We start from the raw sequence: 23071 nt of genomic DNA, 5'->3' as shown, positions 1-23071 counted from the left end.
TCCTCTCGCTGCCTGCAGGCAGTGCCCCCAGCCCTGCTCCTGGGCAGAGCTGTCTCTCTGCAGCGCTGCCCGCTTGCCAGGAGCTCCCTCCGGCCCAGAACCCTGGCCCAGCTCAGCAGCAGAGGACCAGCCCACGCTGGCACTGCCTCTGTCCCCTCTGGGCTCCTTGGAGGTGTCCCTGGGGCTCCAGGGGAACCGCCTGTGAAAAAGGCTGATGCAATCTCTCATGTTCCCTCCCTCAGCTGCGCAGAGACACTTACTTCCACCAGTGGTATTTCTCCCAGCAGAAGAAGAGCTGGCCATGAGTAACCGCTCTTCTTGTCCCATCAGTAGCACACACAGGGTGTTGGACTGTTAGTACCAGGATTCCTTATGGCAAGTCACCGCTTGCCTGGTGCCACAGCTGGGGGGCTTCAGCCCAAACGTGCAGCAATGATCTCAGCCAGGGGCACAGACAGGACATGCTGGAGCCGTTCCTGTGGCAGACAGAGCTGTGACACAGTGGCAGAGCTCAGTCCAGCTGGTCTTCAAGGACAGCCTCCTCCAAGCTCTGCTATAGTCCAGATCGCAATTCAATCTAAGCCTGAAAGGCAATTGAAGGGCACCAGAATGAGTGTTTACTCCTTCAGGAAGAGTTCAAGGAGAAACAAAGCCACTGTGTGGCCACTGCTGAGTTTCAGAGAGCGGGTGGAGCTATATCGGAGATTCTCTACATCCTCTTTGCCTCAGTCTGCCCCAGCAAGGTCTCCCAGAGCTCTGAGACTCGGGGCAGAAATCCGGAGGAACACCACCAGCAGTGGATTGTTCCCAAGTCACCTTAACTAAGACAATCCTTACCAGTCTATGGGACAGGAGGGGTGGCAGCTGAGGGAGATGACAGGGTAAGCCAATGTCCCAACGTGTCCAATAATACTCCGTAATCATTGAAAGGCCATGGAGGTTGAGGGAGGGAACATAGAGGTACATAGACAGGCCAGAGGGATGGGCCAAAAGGAATATCATGATGTCCGATAAAGAGAATTCTGAAGTCCTGCCCTTGAGGTGCACTAACCCCATACAATGACAGAGGGCAGGGGCAGTGTGGCTGGGTGGAAGCTTTGCGGGAAAGGCTCTGCTGGTCCTTCAGTTTCATTAGGCAAAACAGGAGCCAGGGGCAAAGAAGGCCAACAGCATCTTTTGCTTCTCTTTCCATTCCCTGAAATCTCGAGTGCTTCTCTTTTATTCTACTAATACCCTCCCAAAAGAACAGCCCACCTGTGCTGGTTTGAGGCAAAACAGAACCCATTTTCTGTTCAGTAATTTGACTTTGCAGCCAAGCCTCCTCGAACTAACTGACTTCTCTGAAATTTAATGCATATTGTCCATAAGCTGTTGGCTCTCAGAGTGACAAAACCTGATTATCTATAATTGATGCCAAGGCATGGTATGCAGAGAGGCTCTTGCTTAGACTTTTTGCTATAACAACCAAGGGCAGCTCACTTTGTTATATGCCCCGTTGGAGGGTCGGAAGCGGTAAAGTGTAGAGGGGTTGCACCTTTGGATAGGATCAGAGAGGACAGGTGACCCAAAACCGACTAACTTATCTAAACTGACAAGTCCTTTCTCTCCCTCCTCTCCTTGGAAAGAGAGGTGAGGGAGAGCATCTGTCGTTTGTCGCAGTGGCCAGGCCGGCCCAAACCACGACAAGGGTGAAGGAACTGCACTGTTGGACTGAAGGCAGTCCTTGCTCCTGCACACAGAATTCCAGCCACAAGTAGCTCTGTGCTCATTTAATATTTGGTTGGCTGCCTCGAGGAATTGTCCCCGACACACCCTTGGCTGGGCTCAAACAGCATTTTGTCTGGGAAGCTCTCCTAACAAACAGCCTCATCCCAACTTCACTGCGTGGTCTGTAAACGAAAAGGCAAGCCCTGCAGTCAAAGTGGAAGGTTTGTGGGTGATGGTGGTGACTGAAATGACCCACAATGCATCTTTGGTGTGGCTTTCTGGATGCTCAGAACCAATGGACCTCTGAAGGAAAGTCAATCTGGAATTGGAGCTTACAGAAAACACATTTAAAACTCTTTTCTACTGAGTCGCTTGGAGCAGCAAAATTCCTGTTAGTGTTTGCCTGTGTAGAGGCTGTATGGGAAGTGCACAGCATAAAACAGACCATGCAGCTTGAGCTAAAATATATGTTAAGGAGGAAAAGGATGTTACAACTCAATAAGCAGGTGATTGAACCAGGGCAATGCCCTAGGAGATCCCACTGTCTTAAAGTAGCAGATCCTACTTCTCCAGCCTGTCAAGTTTACGTTAGTCATTGCAAAGTGAAAAAGGAAGCCGGTGCCATTGGAACCCTGTGGTGTGCCATGTATGATTCACAGGATCTCCTGAGAGAAATGGATGACGAGGTAAAGAATGTGAAAAAAAGACACCCGTAAATTGAAGGAGGAGGAATTTCCCAAAATAAAGACAATCATCTTAATCAAAGTTTGATAGGAAGATCTCAGGGTAAACAGACATAGACCCTGGTTACAAATCAAACATCTGGACTTAGAAGTTGGACAAGCACAAGATTTAGAAACAGAACTAAAGGTTTTAGAAAGTGAGCTACAGAAAGCTGGAACAGCAGCTCAGCTTTCGGCAGAGTAACATATAGTCATGAACAGAAGTCACAATCAATGCAGCGCACTCCCATCAGTCTGGGAATTCAAGAGTATGTCTTGGACAAGATCCATAGGGTCTACTGGGAAGGCCCAGGTTCTTGTGGGCTGGCACCAGGGATCCTGGAATGCTTGCCAGCAGATTCTCACACATCGGAAGTAGCCATTGGGAATAGGAGAAACTTGGCCCTCTTATTAGCGGACACATGAGCATGCACAAACACTCTTCATGTATGGCAAACTCAGGCTGAATAACTCCAGAGTAAGACACTTGGAGTGGCTGTGAGAGAGCCCATCGTCTTGACCCAAGGTGGGAAAATGTCATCTTCCAAGCAGGGCAATGAAAGGGATTAATGTGAAAAGACCCATCAGGTCAACCTGCATCGTAAGAGAAAGCAAATTTTCCTTTTTGAAAACGGACAGAAGCCCCCCTCCTTTTGAAACCAACATGATGGCCACCACTGCCAATCTGCTGTTTTAACTGCTCCACACCATAGAGTCTGATCTCAGCACTGACTTTATCACAAGAATTATGCATGAGCACTGCAAAGCTTAAACGTAAGATGTGCCACCCTGTCTCTGGCAACCCGTGGGGCAGAGGAGAGGGAAAAGCCAGTAACGGGGTTTGGATGTTGAAGGTGGGGTCCAGTAGAGATGAGGAGTCAAGGGAGTGGATGGGGAGAGATAGACAAAGGTGAGACAAGTTCTGATTTGATTGTGAGGCCACTACTGTTATAGGAGCATGACTGGCCCGCAGATGGCCCCAGCAGTTTGGGGACAAGAGGTTTATCACAAAACCGCTCTTCCCAGCAGAGCCAAGATAGGGGCAGAGGAAAAGGGGAGTGGCAGGCCAAGGGGAGATGGCTGGCATGGTGATGCTTATGAGGGCACTTCCACAGCAGCAGCCTGGTTGGCCCTCAGGAGACATGCTGGCCAGCAGGCATGCTGAGATCATCCAGCACATCAGAGACCCCACCCAAGAGGAATTCTGTCCTTGGGGAGGGGAGGGGGTGAGGCAGGTGGAAGAGGCCCACCTGGGTTCTGATCCTGGGGGCACCTCTGTTACAGCAACCTGACCAACCATGGCAGACAGAAGGGCAGGTGGGGCTCATGGCCACCCGGCTCAGGACGAGCCCTGACACTGGCGGAAAATCTTCTCCTTATCTCCAGGTTGAACATCCCCTCTTTCACCCAACACTTGTCTTTCATCCTCCTATTATGCAGCATGGTGGAGAGCCTATCTCTGTATTTTTATGACCTCCTCCTAGGTTCTGACAGGCTGCAAGGAGGTCCCCCTAAGCCTTCTTTCTGCTCTTGACCTTCCTTGCAACCACTGGCTCAAGGGGAGCTTTGCCTTCCTAAAAACAATGACGTCAACAGAGATAAGTTTCTTCCTTGTCATGTCCTTGCTGTCACCTCCGGGCAGCTGCTTCATGGCCCCTGTCAGAGCCAGCCTCGTCCCTCTACACTCACCCAGCCTCCCTGCCCAACCCCCCCCCCCCCCCCCCCCCCCCGCCCCCAAATGCATTATCATCATGGGAAGACTTGTGGTACACAAAGAGGTTTCTAGGGCAATCAAAACCATGCTCAGTGGAGAGAGGGAAACACGGGTGGGCTCTTTGTGTGCTGTATTATGTTAGTGTAAGATATCTACCCATATAGACACACAGCAAAAACGGATCCTTCCAAGAGCTGGTCTGACACCTTCCATCTATCCAGAACCTGGCCCCGGGATCCCCTCGTCCCCCTGATCCCCCCCAGGCACAGACAAGCACACGCTCACACAAATGGCTCTCTCCACCACAGAGTCAAAGAATCATTGAGGCCGAGAGCCAGCCAGCGTCCACCTTCTCTGGGCTGCCCCCTTCATGCTTCATTTTACTCAGGACCTCCTTTCTCACCCATGCCAGGCCAGCTTTGACAGACTTCCTGTATGATGGGGTGGACTGTTCTGGAGCTGCAAGAGTCCATCCTTGACTAGCAAAGAGCTTTCTGACACCCTCTTCTCCACAGGGCCCTATCCCATGGGATTCTTCTGATCAGGTCCCTCAGAAGGCCAAGGCCTGCTCTCCTGAAGTCCTGCTCTTGGCCTTGTTCCCTTTTTTCAGGAGTCTCAACTCTACCTTCTCACCCCGACTGTGACATCCCTGACAGTGGGAGATGGGAAATTTTTTTTCTCCACTCTGGAGCAGCCACGGAGATCCCAGTTCTTGTTAGCATTTGTCTGAGCCTCTTCTTAGCCCTTGGCATGCAGAGATGTCCCTGGGCAGTGCCCTGCTGCCAGGAGGGATCTGCAGGGCAGAGCTGAGCACACAGCGGGAGGGATGGGGTCAGTGAGCGCTGGCAGGGAGGAGATGTTGGGACAGAGAAACAGCTCCCGGCAGGGACAGCTCCAGGCAGCCCAGACGTGGGCAGGGAGTCGGAGGGACCTGCTCCCACAAACACCCTGGGAGAGGGCACTTGGGCACCCTCCCTGCCATCCCCTGCAGTGCAGACACCCACTCTGAAGGAACGCCCTGGTCTCCTCTTCCACCCAGCAGAGCCCAACCCTCTGTCCCTCTCTTGCCTCCTCACAGCAACACTCCTGGCATTTCTCCACATTTCCTCTTTCTGCTGGTTTAGGGCAGCTTATCGTTTCTAGATGGGGACTTAAAAACATTGCCTTTTTATTTTGGGTGGCAGTATTTTGCTATGTTATCAGGTCTTTTTTAATGTTTCCGTTTTCTGTCCCTTACCTAATGGCACCTTGCGAATTGCCGCGGTCAGACTCACCTTGGGACGGCGGGAGGCCTCTGTTGGACATTGTGCATAATTACACCTTGGGTTATATTATGGGCCATTTAGCAAGAGGGGGGATGTCTCTTGAGTCTTTGTATGTGCCGGTGGCATCAATAGCAACAGTTTTTGAAAGTCTGGAGTACCCTTGGAATGTTTTGGTTATTGTGCTTGGGTTATTAAATTTTGCGGGCTCTTTCTTCTTCATTGGTGGATCTGGAGTATAGGGAAGTGTCCAGCGGCAACCCCCCGGCCCCCACAGCCGACATCATACCCGCACAGCCCCCTCCTGTCCCTGTGACAGACATTGCGCCTGCACAGACCCTGCCGTCCCCTGCGACACTCAGACCCTACCAGCCCCCATGGCAGGCATCCATCCGATCCAGACTCCGCTGGCTTAGATCCCGCCGGCTCCTATGTCAGGCACTGCACGGTATTTCTCCTGCACAGCACCCGCCAGCCCCCATGACGGACATTGCACCTCTCCAGTCCCCGCTGGCTACCATGACAGGACCCGCAGCTGCAACGAGTATTACACCTACTCCGACCTTGGTGATGGATGATGCAGCTGAACTACAGACCCAGTCAGTGCCGGTATCAGTCAACCCTGTGCATAAGACGAGACGTGCAATAGGACCAGATAGCAACAGTCAGTCAGGGACATCACACAATGAGGAAACAGAGGAAACCACTCCATCGTTATCCCTAAGTGAGCTGCGAGACATACGTAAGAATTACGGCTGTCAGGAAGGCGAGCAAGTGATTCCTCCGCTACTCGATTGCTGGGACACTGGAGCCGATAGTTTGGACTTAGATGGTAGAGAAGCCAAGCGGTTGGGACCATTGACTAGAGAATTGGGTATTGACAGGGTTTTTGGAAGACCACCACAATCCCTTAGCCTCTGGAGATGACTCCTGTAAAGCGTGAGGAACAAGTATCCCTATAGGGACGCTATCCCATACCACCCATCCAAGTGGACAACTATTGAGAGAGATGTTCAGAATCTGAGGGAAATAGCTGTGCGGCAGATGATTTTTACTGATTTGGACAACCTGAAGACACCATTAGATCCAGATGCACTCAAAATTACCGGACCCACTTGGCGCATGTGGGTACGGAGAGCACCAGCGGCACATGCTCATGGATTGGTATTATTTTGCTGGAAAGAGGATGAGGCACCGACAGTGGGTCATGTGGATACTGACATGCAGCATTATGCACATAATCTTTTTCTGCCGCGCAGGACAGTGTTTCAACATTGGACAGGTCACGTGACCAGGCCGCTGTCTCAGTTGAGGAAAAACCATAAATCTGCGGTAGCATGTGGCAGTGTATTGGACAACTGGTTAGATGATGTCCCTCGGCAGGTCAACACCTCAGCCATGGAAAAATCGTCTGAAAAAGCTAGGTGGGAACTTGATGAGATGTTGCAGAAACTGCGGAGTGTTTCTCTGCAGGCTGATGTCTCAGCTGTGCGAAACGCACCTGATAACTTGATAACCTGATAATCATTTCATAGAGTGCTCAACAAAATATCCCAGCTGGTAAATAGTGTGGACTCCCAACCTGTACCGACCAGCGTTTCGGCAATTGAAGAAAAATGCTTTCCTAATAAACCTGTTTGAGAGAAACAATACACACCTGTCCTGGTGTGAGGTAAAACAGAACCAATTTTGTTCAGTAACTTCGCTTCTTAGCCGGGCCTCTTCTAACTACTGAAATTAACAGTATATTGTGCAGACAGTGTTCACTCTCTCAGAGTGATCAGACCTATGGTCACAGCGGATGCCCAGGCACGGTGTGCAGAGAGGCTCTTGCTTATACTTATTGCTATAACACCCACGGCCAACCGACTTTGTGGTTTCCCCCTTGGACGGTTGGAAGTGGAAAAGCATAGTGGGGTCCCACCTGCGGGGAGGAGTGGACAGGACAGGTGACCAATGGGGTATTCCATCCCCTCTGCCTCATGCTCAGTATAAAAGCTGAGGGATCAAAGGGTCAGCTCTCTTTCTTCAATGGCCAACGTCTGAGGAGGACTCTGTATGTTCGTCTGCCTTTGATCCTGATCTTGAATCCTTATCTGGAATCCAGTTCCCATCCATCACTGAGTCCAGTCTGGGACTGCCCCAGTGCCAGCCAGTGACGTGATCATCATCCTGGGAGCTTGATATGGTTTTGTATATATTTCATTATGGACTTTTTATTTTATTTTTAATATTTCATTAACATAGATTAGGTCCTTCTAAACTCGTAAGTCCCTTTCTCTCTCTCCTGCCTCTCCTCGGTAGGGGAGAGCATCTGCCGTTCTGCCTGAGTGGCCAGTCCAGCCCAAACCTCAATACCTACACATTCACCCTCCATTTGGAGAGGTCCAGTTTCAATATCATTTGGAAATTGCTGATATCACTTAATGCGTAAGCAGATAAACAAAGACAAGTGGAAGAAAAAGGAATCTTTTTTTCTTTTCTTTTCTTTCATTTTTAAAATCATTTCACTTCTGAAATCTCTCGAATAAGAATTGTAAAGTGAAGAAAGTTATGCTCAGAGCCTTGGCTTGTTAGGGCATTTTGCATGTTAATGAACTGGCCTCTTGAGAAGTAAAAGGCAGCAACAAAGCTTCAAGTTTCTGAGCATGTCAGTGGGCTGCACTGAGGGCCACCCCTGAAAAGACCTTGGAGGGAATGACCAGAAAAGGGACTGTCCCTGGAGGCTGGTGAAGCAGGAAGTCAGAGGCACTGCTTACAGGTTGAAAATCAAACATGGAAGTGGTTGTGAAAGCCCTTGACCTGTCTCATCAAGCGGGATGTCCAAGCACTGACCCCCATACCCTGGGAATGGGGATCCTTTCCCACACAGGAAGCTCAGGGCTCTTCCTGGGAGCAGTGAGATGAAGGGGTGTGTGATGCCAAGGGCAAGACACCTCTCAAGCCCTCTGGAGGGTCGGGTGGAGGCAACAAGGCCCCGTTGATGTAAGTAACTGGAGTGCTCTCAGGGGCCTCAGTGGAAAAGACCACAACCATAGTCAAAAGGACAAGGATTTCAGTTCTGTTGGGGGGTCCCAGCCCCAACAAAGGGGTCATACCCCCCACAGGCTGTTCGACACTTCCCTATGCTGGTGGCTGTTTCTCTGCAGATGTCAACCACCACCCCTGCTTCCCCACCCCACTCTGACCCCATGCTGTCCCAAGCTCTACTGATGACTCTGTCTTCACTATTTCTTCAAACACAAGGCTGTCATTTTCTGAGGTTTTCCTAAGGGCTGTGAGTTCCCCATAACCTGTGCAGCTTCTTCCAAAGCCCTCCTAATGCTCCTCAGATGCCAAAGATGTCTCAGCCCATAGACTCATTTGAATCCTCTATTTAGCTTCATGTCACCACACGGAACTGCACATCCTCCTTCTGCTGCTGCCTCAAAGACAAAACTAGATCTATTTCACTTCAGTATGACACCCTCCTGATATCCCAAATCTGGGTTTGTTACACGGTGTGCAAGCCAATAACACACAGAGCAGAGGTATTTCCAAGTTTATTCCATTAATGCGCGGAAATGGGGTGCTCAGCCCAAAACGGGAGCACAACTTAGCTTCAAAAGACTCCACTTCTATGCATTGATGTTTACATATTCAAGCAATTCATATATATATTCACAGTTACTCATTGTTATTCTCTTCAAGGATTGGTTGAGATTTCTTTGCTTCCCATGTAAATTAGTGCACAGACTCTGTCTTCTTCTTCCATTGTTCTCTTTTGAGTAGGTGGTATCATTTAGGTAGGTGGTCAGTGAGTCAGTGGTCGCGATCTCCCCCTGGCAGAATTACCTTTTACCACTTCTCTGATCTTGGCAGTTCCAAGAGGTTTTCTGGTTCGCTGACCCGCCCTACAGTTCATCACTCTCTTGACAGGAATCCCCTGCTTCTCAACAATGCTACATTGTCTGGTGGTAGTTCCTTAATTGAATCATAGATAAATCATGTCTAGTTACTCTTTCTCTATTTTCATATTAGGTAAATTATTAAATAGAGTTGGGGCAGTACAGAGGACTTGAGCAGCAGCAGGTTTCCTTGGTTGCTTCAATTACAATGACATTTTATATTTCATTTTCCTAGTTTATGTCAATTTTCCTGCAACAGAGAGAGCTGCCCTGTTATTACAGAGATGCTCCTCAGGAAGGCAGTTCTGATGCTGTGATGACACATTTACCGAAGGCCTCACTATTATCCAGCACAGTAGGGACAGCCTGTGAGGAGACATGGGCAGCTTACTGCTGCTGAAGGTGAACCCATCGAATCCCTTTCTTCAATGCTTCTTTGAGCTCCTGGTTCCTCATGCTGTAGATGAGGGGGTTCACTGCTGGGGGCACCACCGAGTACAGCACTGCCACCACCAGGTCCAGAGATGGGGAGGAGATGTTGGGGGGCTTCAGGTGGGCAAACACTCCAGTACTGATAAAGAGGGAGACCACGGCCAGGTGAGGGAGGCATGTGGAAAAGGCTTTGTGCCGTCCCTGCTCCGAGGGGATCCTCAGCACAGCCCTCAATATGTGCACGTAGGACACCACAATGAAAACAAAACATGCAAAGAAGAGACAGGCACTAACCACAATCAGCCCAACTTCCCTGAGGTAGGATTGTGAGCAGGAGAGCCTGAGGATGTGGGGGATTTCACAGAAGAACTGGTGCAGGGCATTGCCCTGGCAGAGGGGCAGTGAAAATGTATTGGCTGTGTGCAGCACAGCGTTGAGAATCCCACTGCCCCAGGCAGCTGCTGCCATGTGGACACAAGCTCTGCTGCCCAGGAGGGTCCCGTAGTGCAGGGGTTGGCAGATGGCAATGTAGCGGTCATAGGCCATGATGGTGAGAAGAGAAAAATCTGCACCAAACAAGAAGAAAAAAAAAAAGACCTGTGCAGCACATCCTGCATAGGAAATGTCCCTGGTGTCCCAGAGGGAATTGGCCATAGCTTTGGGGACGGTGGTGGAGATGCAGCCCAGATCAAGAACAGAGAGGTTGAGGAGGAAGAAGTACATGGGGGTGTGGAGGCGGTGGTCACAGGCGATGGCGGTGATGATGAGGCCGTTTCCCAGGAGGGCAGCCAGGTAGATGCCCAGGAAGAGCCCGAAGGTCAAGAGCTGCAGCTCCTGTGTGTCTGCGAATGCCAGGAGGAGGAAGTGGGTGATGGAGCTGCTGTTGGACATTTCTTGCCTCTGGGTATCTGTTATTGTTACTTGTGGTTATCTGTAAAGGAGGAAAAGACAGTACTGAGTCAGAGCAGACTTCTCCTGGCAAAATGGATTGCATATGTCTTTGCAGCCCCACATTCAGACCCTCTTTTCAGGAGCACCTCTCTGCAGCTCCCTCACTTGAGCTCCGGCTTTTGCTGGCTGAGGCTGCCACTGGGAGCAGGGACTCTGCAATGGGCTCCCGAGGAGTCCTCCTTGCTGTGCAGCAAGAGGGAACTAGGACAGCAGGGCTGTCTCCAATTAAATGTAATTGTGTTATATCAAAGAGCTTTTCAGTGTTGTTGTCGGCAATTTGCCCAACTGCACAGCAGAGGAGAGGGGATTTTGTTTTCTCTGTTTTGTTCTGGTTGTACCTGCCGCATTTCGGAGCGGTTTGGGATGGCCGAAATCCCTGACATTTCTAATGCACTCCAGGTGAAGTCTTGTGGGTCCTGAGAGGCAAAGGGAGAGTCCCTTAGTGCAGAGAGAGGAGAGCAGCTCTGCCCATGAGTCCTCTTCTCCGCTGCCCTGTGCTGGCAGCTTGCAGCTGGAGGAGGATCCCCCGCCCACCTCTGCCTGCCAACACCTCCAGGGACGGGGCGCTGCCCAGGGGCACCTCTGAGTGTGGGGGGGCTAAAGACCAGTTCACAGTAAACCTGATGTGGCTGCAAAGGGGAAGATGCTGCTGAGTTGGTGTGCTGCCCGAGAGGTTCTCTGAAAAATATCATGAGGTAGAGCTCACCCGTGCTGTGCTCTCTTGAGAGCACAAGCACCATGCCCTGACCTGCTCATCCCTACCCTACCATGCTGGGGTCACTCCTTCCACCCACAGCTTCTCCCCACAGCGCCGTGGGAGCTCCCCGGGCAGGTGGAGAGCTGACCCTGGCAGGTGGCAGAGTCCCTGCCCTGGCACACAGCCCCCGGAGTGCAGGGACCCTGCTGGCAAGGACAGCCCTGCCCACCCCTGCCTGCACACCCACCTTCACAGCCTTTCGACCGTTCCTGGGAGAGGGCAGCCGTCATGCCCTATGCCTCTGATGGTGAAGCAGGGAAGCCCCAATCTAGAGAATGTCCTCTTCTTCCACAGCAGAGAAGTGTGAGCATCCTCCTGAAAGATCCCACGGGCTGTGGGAGGTGCCAGCTGTTGGAGATCTCTCCAGCTACTGCAGCTGCTCTGCTTTGGGAAGAGTTCTCCCCCCATTCGCCCTCAGCATCCTCCCTCTCCAGACTGCCTTCAACCTCTCTCTGCCTCCCTGCTCTGCCCTCGCTGCCTGCAGGCAGTGCCCTCAGCCCTGCTGCGCTGTGCAGAGGAGCTGCTCCTGGGCAGAGCTGTCTCTCTGCAGCGCTGCCCGCTTGCCAGGAGCTCCCTCCGTCCCAGCAGCCCGGCCCAGCTCAGCAGCAGAGGACCCGCTGGGCCTTTCTCTGCCTCCTCCCCGCACTGCCCCAATCCCTCGAGGTGTCCCTGCGCCTCCAGGGCTGACAGCTCCTCCAAGGCAGCGGGGTCTCTCCTGGGGAGCAGAGTTTGAAGCACAATGAAGTCATCACCGACTGTCCCTCTCTGAACCCTGGACAGACTGATCCCTGTGGTGGGAATTGCTCTGCCAGGTTGTACGGACCTACAGGAGGTTTCTGTGTCCCCCTCTGGAAACCCCCATTCCTGCCCCATTGCCAGGCAGGGCACGGAGGCAGTGACAGGCTGGGCATCATTCCCACCAGTGCAGGGCAGGGATTGAGCCAATTCAATGAGGCATCTCTGCTCTCAGCAGTGTTCCTGAGGCTGGAGGGACATTCATCTTCCCCGGTGCACCCCACAGAACCACTGGAGGGAGGATTCCTCCTGCCTCAGCTCAGCTGCCCTAAATCAGTGTGAGCTCCTTCTCTGAGCTGCCCTGTGAGTAATGGAGACAGAGGCCAGGAGGGAGCTTTTCTGATGCAAACACCTGGTGGCATTTGAGGTGCCAGAGGTGGTTCAGGACATGTACAGAGAACTGCAAGCTCTAATGGAGCACTTTTGAGAGACAGGGCAGCATCTGGGGGCACTGGTGGGGAATCCCTTTGGCAAACGGTAATCATAGAAGATCACAGAATCACAGGATCACAGAATCACAGAATGGTAGGGGTTGGAAGGAACCCTTGGAGATTGTCTAGTGCAACCCCCCTGCGAAAGCAGGGTCCCCTACAGCAGGCTGGACAGCAATGCAGCCAGGCGGCTTTTGAATATCTCCACAGAAGGAGACTCCACAGCCTCTCTGGACAGCCTCTTCCAGATCTTTGGTGCCCTCAAAGTAAAGACGGTTTTCCTTGTGTTCAGATGGAATTTCCTGTGTTCCAGTTTGTGCCCGTTTCCCCTTGTCCTGTCACTGGGCAGCACAGTCTGGCCCCATCCTCTTGACACTCTCCCTTTAGATATTGATAAGCATTGAGGAGATCCCCTCTCAGCCTTCTCTTCTCCAGGCTATATGTACCCACCTCTCTCAGCTGATTCTCATAAGAGAGGTGCTCCAGTCCCCTGAACATCTTTGTAGCGCTCTACTGGACTCTTTCCAGTAGTTCCCTCTCTTTCTTGAACTGGACACAGTACTCCAGATGTGGCTTCACCAGGGAATAGCAGAGGGGAAGGATGGCCTCCCTCCACCTGCTGGCCACACTCTTTTGTAATGCACCCCAGGAGACCATAGGCCTTCTTGGCCACCAGGGCACATTGCTGGCTTATGGTCAACTTATTGTCCACAAGGACTCCCAGGTCCCTCTTAGCAAAGCTGCTTTGCAGCAGGTGAACCCCCAACCTTTACTGGTGCATGGCATTTTTCCTTCCAGGGTGCAGGACTCTACATTTGCCCTTGTTGAATTTCGTTATGTTCCTCTCCACCCAGCTCTCCAGCCTTTCCAGGTCTCGCTGACAGGCCTGCTGTTTCCTGGGTCCTCCTTCCTGCCATTTTTGAAGACTGTCATGACTTTGGCTCTCCACCAGTCCTCAGGCACCTCTCCTGTCCCTCGTGACCATTCAAAGATGATGGAGAGCACCTTTGCAATAACATCTGCCTGGTCCCTCAACACCCCTGGGTTCATCCCATCAGGGCGGTGGGTGTCAAGTTTGCCTAAATGATCTCTAACTCGATCCTCCTCAACCAAGGGAATGTCCTCCTTTTTCCAGACTCTTTCTCTTCGCTCCTGGGCCTGGGATTGCTGAGGGCCGGCCTTAGCAGTAAAGCCTGAAACAAAGAAGGCATTCAGTAACTGCACCTTCTTTGCATCTTCCGTCACCAGGGCACCCACCTCATTCAGTAGCAGGCCCACATTTTCCCCGGTCTGCCTTTTACTACTGATGTACTTGGAGAAGCCCTTCTTATTGTCCTTGACATCCCTGGCCAGGTTTATTTCCACGTGTGCTTCAGCCTTCCTCGTTACATCCCTACTTACTCTCGCAATGTTTATATACTCCTCCCAAGTCGCCACTCCCTTTTTCCACATTCTCTAAACTTCCCTCTCGCACCTGAGTTTTTTCAGAAGGTCCTTGCTTGTCCATGCAGATTTCCTGCCTCCTCTGCCTGATTTATTACTCATAGGCATGCACTGATGTTGAGCTTGGAGGAAGTGGAGCTTTTCTATTAATCAGCTCTCCTGCACCCCCCTTCCTGCCAAAGCCTTTGCCCATGGGATTCCTCCAAGTATGTCTTTGAAGAGGCCAAAGTCAGCTCTCCTGAAATCCAGGCTTGTAATTCTACTTTTTGCCCTGCTTCTTCCACACAGGGTCCAGAACTCCACCATCTCATGGTCACTGCAGCTAAGGCTACCCCCAGCCTTCACATCCCCAACTAGTCCTTCTTTATTTGTGAGTAAGACGTCCTGCAGTGCACCTCTCCTCATTGTTTTCCCCACCAACTGTGTCAGAAAGTTCTCATCAATGCTCTGCAGAAATCTCCAGGACTGTGTGTGCCTGGCTGTGTTGTTTCCAGCAAATATCAGGGTGGCTGAGGTCCCCCGTGAGAACCAGGGCCTGTGACCATGAGGCTATTTCCAGCAGTCTGTAGAAGGCCTCATCAACTTCCTCTTCCTGATCTGGTGGTCTGTAGTAAACACCCACAGCAGTGTCTCCCACATTAGCCTGTCCCCTAATTCTTAACGATAAGCTCTCAACACGTTCTTCATCCAGCTGCAGGCAGAGCTCAAGACATTCCAGTTGCTCTGTCCCATAGAAAGCAACTCCACCACCTCACCCCGCTGGCCTGTCTTTCCGAAACAGTACATAGCCGTCTGTGACAGCATTCCAGTCCTGAGAGCTATCCCACCATGTCTCTGTAATTGCAATGAGACCATGGCCCTGTGGCCATCATCCCCTCTGGAAGGGTTTTGTGGAAAGGAAGTCTGGGACACTGTGTCAGGGTTTTCACTGAAGGAAGTATTGACCCAGAAGCCTCATCATTTTACTGCTGTCCTTCAGTCCTTGTGCCCAACACATGTCCTTCAGACACATGTCCTTCAAAACATGTCCTGCCAGAAATGGAGGAAAGTATGCCAAAGAAAAAGAAGTCAGTATCGGGGGATTTGTTGGGAAACAGCACAGGATGGGCTCAAAGATCTCTCCCTTAACTTGCAAATGTCTTCTTCTCTTTCAGCAGTGCGCCATGCCCAGAGTAGCTGTTCAATAGCAGCTCCAATACCCAGTTCCTCCTTCTGGCATGTGCTGACACTCGGGAGCTGCAGCTCTTGACCTTCTGGCTCTTCCTGGGCATCTACCTGGCTGCCCTCCTGGGAGATGACCTCATCATCACCTCCATCACCTGCGACCACCGCCTCCACGCCCCCATGTACTTCTTCCTCCTCAACCTCTCTGTTCTTGACCTGGGCTCCATCTCCACCACTCTCCCCAAAGCCATGGCCAATTCTCTCTGGGACACAAGGGCCATCTCTTACTCAGGATGTGCTCTTCAGGTGTTTGGTTGTTTTTGTTTTCTTTTTCTGTGTTGCAGCAGAGCTTTCTCTTCTCACTGTCATGGCTTACAAACACTACATTGCCATCTGCCAACCCCTGCACTACGGGACCCTCCTGGGCAGCAGAGATTGTGTCCACATGGCAGCAGTTGCCTGGGGCAGTGGGTTTCTCTATTCCCTCCTGCACACGGCCAATACATTTTCACTGCCCCTCTGCCAGGGCAATGCCCTGCACCAGTTCTTCTGTGAAATCCCCCACATCCTCAAGCTCCCGTGCTCAGACACCTACCACAGAGAAGATGCAGTACTTGTGATTAGTATCGTTTTTGGATTTGGCGGTTTTGTTTTCGTTGTGGTGTCCTATGTGCAGATCTTGAGGGCTGTGCTGAGGATCCCCTCGGAGCAGGGGCAGCATAAAGTCTTTCCCATGTTCCTCTCTCACTTCCTCATGGCCTCTGTTTGTCAGCACATCAGCGTTTACCCAACTGAAGCCCCTGTCTATCTCACCTCCCTATCCCTTGACCTGGTGGTGTCCTTTCTGTACTCGGTGGTGCCTCCAGCAGTGAACCCCTCATCTACAGCATGAGGAACCAGGAGCTCAAGGATGCTCTGAGAAAAATGATGATTGGATGTTTTTCAGAAGCAACAGAGTGCCTGTTTTCTTCTGCACAGCATTCAGAGTGTAACTCTTTACAGGCCCAGCCTGTCTTCTCAGGTTTTTGCTGTGTGTGTTTGTTTCTTTGTTTTTCTTGTTATAATGTTGTGCTCAGCAAAATTTTATTAGTCTTCCCACTTCTAATTCATTGTGTACCTGTAGAATTTGACCCACAGAATGTGTAAATCAGGTGCAGTGCTCTCTGTGTATTCAAACAAAAGAAAGGACCCTGCAGTGACTTGTTTGTCTTAGATCCTTCCTCTGAGACCTCTGTAAAGACACAGGGCAGTGCCTGTGTGCAGAGGTGGAGGGGAACGAGTCCCAGCACAGCAGCACTGCCAGGGCGCACCAGCCTCGGTCTTGCCAGAGCTGCTCTCTTGCCACTTCCACGCTCTCATTTGGAGCCCTTGTGTAGGTGTAAGGCCTCAGGGGTCACAGTCCTGCTGTGTGGTAGTCCTGTGACTGCAGGCAGGGACAGGCCATGAGCACTTCTGTGACACAGCTGACCTCTATAACGGCATCTCCATTATGACAGGGGATGTCCTCAGCACAGTGCTTGAAGGCTTCGGTCTTCTTCCAAAGTTGCTCTCAAGAACATGCCCAAGGAATAGACTCTAAAGAGCCTTGTTGCTTTGTTTGTTCTCTGTGGGCTCAGTGCGATGAGACTGTGGTCCCAGGATGGCCTTCTAGGGACTTAGGGCTGGTTCAGGTGTTGCTTGTTGGTGGCCAGGGCCCATGCAGACAGTGAATGGTCTCCAACGAACCTGCCTGGGGCTCTGCAGCAGTTCATAGGGCTGATGGCAGAGCAGCGTTTTTTCTGGTGGGACTTGGGAGCTGCCAGAAGAGCACAAGGGATCTGCAGGGACAGCGTGTGCCAGGGAGTCAGCAGTGAATGGTTCCAACTGAGCACGAGCCTGTCCATTGTGGTGTCACCCACAGACAACACACCAAATCTGTGTATGAGCCTGCAAATGAGAGCTCTGCAGTTGCGAGGGAGACAGCTGGCACAGGGAAAGGAGTCTGGCAAGTGATTCATTTTACCCTCAGTGAACTTTCACAGACTGGATCCAGCGCAGCACCCAAACACATCTCACAGCACTGGAGTAAGGCAGGGTACCTCTGAGCACATTCCATGGCCACATAAGAGCTTGTGTGGGAGGTGCTCAGTGGCAGTGACCACCATCAGCTGGGTCTGCCTCCCAGCCTGACCAGCACAGCCCAGCAGAATCACCCCATTGGTCCTGGGCACCACAGCCCACTTGCTTTGCAGAACAGCATCACCAGCTCGGGGGCTGTGGGGACCATGGGGACAGGGCACAGCAATGACTGGCTGAGCCAGCACAGACGTGCTGACCTTGGGAAAAGGCTCTGTGGGCAGGTGGGATGTCCTGGGAGAAAAGCAGGGAACGGTGTGTGTGCAGGGGAGACATGGAAAGAGAAACACTTTGCTGTGAGTGCCAGCTTGGGCCAGGTTGCCCTGCGGCTGGGACAGCAGAAGCTGCCGGAGGAGCGCCGGGGCCAGGACTCTGTGCTTTCCTGGGGAGCGCCGCTGGTAACGGGGGCTGCACGCTTCCTGGGATGGGATCTCCAGGACATGACAGCAGAAGAGACACTGCTACTTACCTCTGTTTCCTCCTTGCTGCAGGGCCCAACCAGACCGGGCTGCTCTGCTCGGCTGGGGAGAAGGTAGAGGAGTGGGGATTGCTGGGAAGGGGCTGGGACGGCTGGGCTCAGAAATGCTGGGGAAGGAGAAACACCAATGTACAGCTAAAGTGTGTGAGCGTGCAGGGTAGGGGCACACAGCAGTGTCCTCACACAGCCCGGGCTCCTGGGAGAGACACACAGGAGCAGCAGAGCAGGGTGATGTCTCTGCCTTTGTTCATGGGACACCCCAGGGAAGCTGCCCCGGGGCAATCGTCACAGGGCAGCCACTAACAAGCACCGCTTCCATCACTGCCCTCTCGCCCAGCTCAGAGAGGTTCTTCTTCGCTCCACAGAGGCACATTGAAAGACGAGGTGTGAAGACCACGTTTGCGTTGTACAGAGGAGACAGAAGTATACACATTGCGTGCGGGTGGTAAGATGAACCCAAGTGAGCACAAACGCCATCAGCTGTTCTTAGGGGTGCCATGAAGGACTGTGGGACAGACGGTGTTTTTAGGTCAATTCACCTGGAGAGTAAGGTCCCCTGGGAAACCCTCTTAATGAAGCACTGGAATGTGCTTCCTTGAACTGACATCCCCCTGTTCATTCTTCACGATTTGGGGCATCTCAGATGTGTGAAGAGCAGGGGGACACAGCACAGGGCTGAGGTGACGGCCAGCCTCTGGGACTGGCAACAGGAGGCCAGGGAGACACTACGACTGCTGCAGTGCTCTGCCTCTGCCTGTGGAAGGGAAGGACTCGTGTCTCCAAACACCCCTGTGTGTACAAGGAGTGCATGAGGCCAAATGAGGTGGGGACACCTCACAGCCCTGACATTTGTGTCTGACTCCAGGAACAACCCCCACCATCCCAGTGAGGTTCATCTCACCTGCCTTGGACAGGCTCATTACCAATTCCCCTGTCTGCTATGTTATCCCTCCTTGGCTTTCTGGCCAAGAAAGGGGAGGGGGACAATCAAACCTCCTTAATGCAGTTTCCCCTCCTGCAAATGGGGAACATCACCAACACTTTGACAAATCTCTTCATCCTCTTTCATGACTTGCCCTGTATCTTCTTGCATTAAAAGGCTGCCAGGCTCTTCCTTGTTGTGCATGATGGGAGGAGGAAGGCCAATGGGCATCAGCTGAAAAACATGAAGAAAATCTTTCTCCCCATCAAGATAGTCAAGCACTGGAGGAGATCTCTCAGAGAGCTTGTGTCATCTCTATATTTCATGGAATCATAGAATGGTTTAGGTTGGAGGGGAATTTAAAAACCATCTACTTCCAACCCTACTGCCATAGGCAGGGACACCTCCCACTAGACCAGCTTGCTCAAAGCCCCATCCAGCCTTCCAGGGACGGGGCATCCACCACTTCCCTGGGCAACATGTTCCAGTGCCTCACCACCCTTGGAGTAATGAATTTGTTCTTAATATCTAATCTCAATCTCCCCTCTTTCAGTTTAAAACCATTACCCCTCATCCTATTGCTACACTCCCTGAAAACAGTGCCTCCCCAGCTCTCCTGTAGGCCCCCTTTAGGCAATGGAAGGCCACAATAAGGTCTCCCCAGAGCCTTCTCTTCTCCAGGCTGAACAACCCCAACTCTCTCAGCCTGTCTTCAGAGGAGAGGTGCTCCAGCCCTCTAATCATCTTTGTGAGCCTCCTCTGGACTCACTCCAACAGGTCCATGTCATTTTTCTGTTGGAGGCTCCAGAGCTGGATGCAGTACTCCAGGTGGAGTTTCACAAGAGCAGAGTAGAGGGGAAGAATCACCTCCCTCGACCTGCTGGCCATGCTACTTTTAATGAAGCTCAGGATGTGCTTGGCTTTCTGGGATGCAGGCACACATTTCTGGCTCATGTTGAGCTTCTCATCCACCAACACCTCCAAGTCCTTCTCCTCAGGGCTTCTCTCTATCCATTCTGCACCCAGCCTGTATTTGTGCTTTGGTTGATTTCCTCTTGCAACTCTAAACTTCAAACATTTTTGGTGTTGTTATTCTCTTTGCTTGGTTTTGTCTTGTTTTAATAAGTGATTTCTCAGCGATTTTGTGTGCTGCCTTTGTTTGCAAAGGCAAGTGATCATAAAATTGGGGTGGGATGCATTGGCAGGGACACGGGAGCGAGGTGCCAGTGTAGGTGCCTGGGACCCTCTGCCCAGGCTCCAGCTGCAGCTTCCCAGGGGCTCTGGTCTCCAGCAGCTCCTCTGGGACAGCGGCCAGGCCCAGGCAGGTGCTTCGGAGACACAGGGCCCTCTGGAGGTACCACTGGGTACTGATGGTCAGACAGCGGAGCGCTGCCTGGAAGCCTGAGACATTTTGACATGTGTATGAGCACTACCTCATCAGCTAAAACAAGAGAATACTTTTAATAAACATTCGGTCTTCTCCCATGAGATGTAGATGAGGAGTTTTCAGGATGTCCATTGACAGCAAGACGAGAGCTACTGAACTTTCCCTCTCTTTGCATTGTCAGGACTCTCTCTCTCAGCCTCTGAATTTAATCTCCCTCACCTTTCACGTATTTCCACCTATCCTAAAGGAAGTGACCATGTCTGAAGGCACCTTTCCAGCCGTGCACGTGCACAGAAGCACTTGTGATTGCTCTCTACATTTCCCTTTCCCTTCCTCTTTCATCATTAGGAACACCTCTCAACAATCCCACTGCTGCTTTGAGCTTCAGGCAGTAAAAATTTGTCTTTCAGTAGTCTGTTGAATTCTGGGTTTAGGACATCTCTTCATTTGTTCTTATTTCCATGAGAACAGGTTCAACAATACTTCAGGTTCAACAAGGTTTCAGGTTCAACAAGGCCAAGTGCCGGGTCCTGCACTTGGGTCACAACAACCCCATGGACACTACAAGCTCAGGGCAGAGGGGCTGGAAAGATGCCCGGCAGAAAAGGACCGGCAGATATGAGCCGGCAGTGCGCCCAGGTGGCCAAGAAGGCCAACAGCATCCTGGCCTGTATTAGGAATAGTGTGGCCAGCAGGACTAGGGAACTGACCATCCCCCTGTACTGGGCACTGGTGAGGCCCCACCTCGAGTACTGTGTTCAGGTTTGGGTCCCTCACTACAAGAAGGACATTGAGGTGTTGGAGCGTGTCCAGAGAAAGGCAACGAAGCTGGTGAGGGGTCTGGAGGACAAATCTTATGAGGAGCAGCTGAGGGAACTGGGGTTGTTTAGCCTGGAGAAGAGGAGGCTGAGGGGAGACCTTATTGCTCTCTATAGTTCCCTGAAAGGAGCTTGTAGAGAGGTGGGGGCTGACCTCTTCTCCCTAGTGACAAGTGATAGGACAAGAGGAAATGGGTTCAAGTTATGCCAGGCAAGGTTTAGATTGGATATTAGGAATTTTTGTTTCACTGAAAGGGTTATCAAGCATTGGAATAGGCTGCCCAGGGAGATGGTGGATTCAACATGCCTGGAGGTGTTTAAAAGGGGGTAGATGTGGTACTTGGGGACATGGTTTAGAAGTGGTTCTGCCAGGGTAGGTTAATGGTTGGATTTCATGATCCTAAACGTGCCTTCCAGCCTCAACAATTCTATGATTCTATGATTCTATTCTATGAAATCCATGCTGATGGTTCTTGGACATGTTCTTCTGTTATCGGTGCCCAGAAATGTCACCACGGAGGGCTCTGACTGATGGCACAACACTCCTCACCAAAGTGAGCTTGTACAGCCACTGGCTCCCTGGGTTGCACATTTGGACTCTTTCAAAGACAGGTGCTACACTTGCTTGTCCTCTTTCACCAGAGACCTCTGCCAATCCCATGACCTTTCAAAAGGGATATTCCAAAGAAATATTGATCTTCCCCTGTAACCTCATTACCACTCTTCTCCCTGGTACACACTGTGTGTACTTTCTCTAATCTTTCAGATGCTTACCCTTCTCCTGAGACAATGTTCATTTCTAAAGTCATCTTTGCAGATGCAGACTCTCTGGGCAAAGGCCCTTTCCATTCTTCGCCAGTTTTCTCCTCCCCTTACTCTTTCTTCACTCAGATACCTCTCACCTGTGCTGCTGCTTTGACTTTCAAGGAGTTCAAAGCTTGCCTGTCTTTCAACAATCTAATTGCCTCCTCGGCCAACTCCTTAATTGTGTTTATATGTCTTTATCTACCTTCCTAAACTCTTTCTCATAAGAACTCCCTTGTAGAAAGGCAGCCTCATTAGAGGTAGCTTGTCCTGAGCGTGTGATTGCGGACTGTGTGTTATTGTTTAGGAAATCTGATTATGCTTTACTTTTCTTTTCTTACAAACAGGAAAAGTTCTCCTGCGCCTGGGTGCAGCCAGGGCTCTGAGGAGCGCAGGTGGGAGATGGGGCAATGGAGCTGTGACATCCAGCTGCAGACTTCAGTGGAGAAGTCTGATGCAAGGACCAGTGGTGTCAGTCCCAGGTGGCCAATGTCAGAAATGGGGAGGGTGGGGAGGTGAGGAGCAAAGCTGTCCTACAGTGTCAGACCTCCAGGGACTGCTTCTCCTCCCTGTCCAGACCCCCTGAAGGGACACCCTGTATCCAGAACAATCAGAGAATGCTTCTATCCTAATCATAAGTGATAATCAGGAGTAATATAGTATATCCTTCAAAATAAAAAAGACATTTTTCTTAGGTGCACTTTGAAATCTCCTCCTTAACTACACTCTGAAACCTCTCTACTTGGCTGTACAAGTCTTGAAGATTTGAAGAAAATTACAAGAACGATGAACACCTTGTTAGGGCTTTCTGTCTTTTAATGAGCCCCACGGTGTATTTGGTGCTGAGTCCATGAGCCTCAGGCACTGAGAGAAGATTGAACAAAGTGCTCCAGAAGTCCAAGTCAGAAGCAAAGTACCTTGAAGCCTTGATTGGCCCCACTGAGGGTCGTTACTGCCAAAGCCTCCCCAGGGACTCGTTAGAGGAGATAACTGGAGGCTGTGGCTGCAGATATGCAGAGGCACTGTGCAGGTGGCTGTAATGCTGAGGAACCCCTTGGCTTGGTTGATGCAGCAGAAAGGCCAGACCCTGACCCCCAGGCCCTGGGAAGGCAGGTCCTGCCCCTCACTGGTGGCTCAGGGCTCTTCCTGGTGGCCGTGGGGTGTGAGGGTGAGCGAGGCTGAGTGTAGGAAAATTCTGTGACACCTCCTGGCCTCCCAAAAAGGGGCAAGGACAAAACAAAGTCCAGAGTCCCAAAAGAATCACAGAATCATTGAGAATTGC

At 51.5% G+C, this 23071-nt stretch overlaps 2 protein-coding genes across 2 annotated transcripts in view; both read right to left on the bottom strand.

The window, feature by feature from the left end:
• The window catches only part of LOC309685867 (olfactory receptor 14A16-like), a gene marked incomplete at both ends in the record, with an annotated part of 61098 nt that extends 55650 nt beyond the window's left edge, over positions 1–5448 (bottom strand). The window contains one exon of the mRNA XM_082501565.1: positions 5418–5448. Within this exon, the coding sequence (XP_082357691.1) occupies positions 5418–5448 (31 nt within the window). The remainder of the gene's footprint in view (positions 1–5417) is intronic.
• Positions 5449–9679: 4231 nt separating this feature from the next.
• Positions 9680–10615, bottom strand: LOC309685866 (olfactory receptor 14A16-like; the record flags this gene model as incomplete). Its single annotated transcript, XM_082501564.1, has 1 exon — positions 9680–10615. The coding sequence occupies one exon, from the start codon at positions 10613–10615 to the stop codon at positions 9680–9682; it is 936 nt and encodes a 311-aa protein (XP_082357690.1).
• Positions 10616–23071: the final 12456 nt, after the last annotated feature.

Source organism: Vanellus vanellus (genome assembly GCF_965231255.1).
Source record: "Vanellus vanellus genome assembly, contig: HAP1_SCAFFOLD_89, whole genome shotgun sequence".
NCBI classification, from domain to species: Eukaryota; Metazoa; Chordata; class Aves; order Charadriiformes; family Charadriidae; genus Vanellus; species Vanellus vanellus.
The sequence above is the reverse complement of the archived record's forward strand: the minus strand, read 5'-3'. Positions and strand labels throughout refer to the sequence as shown.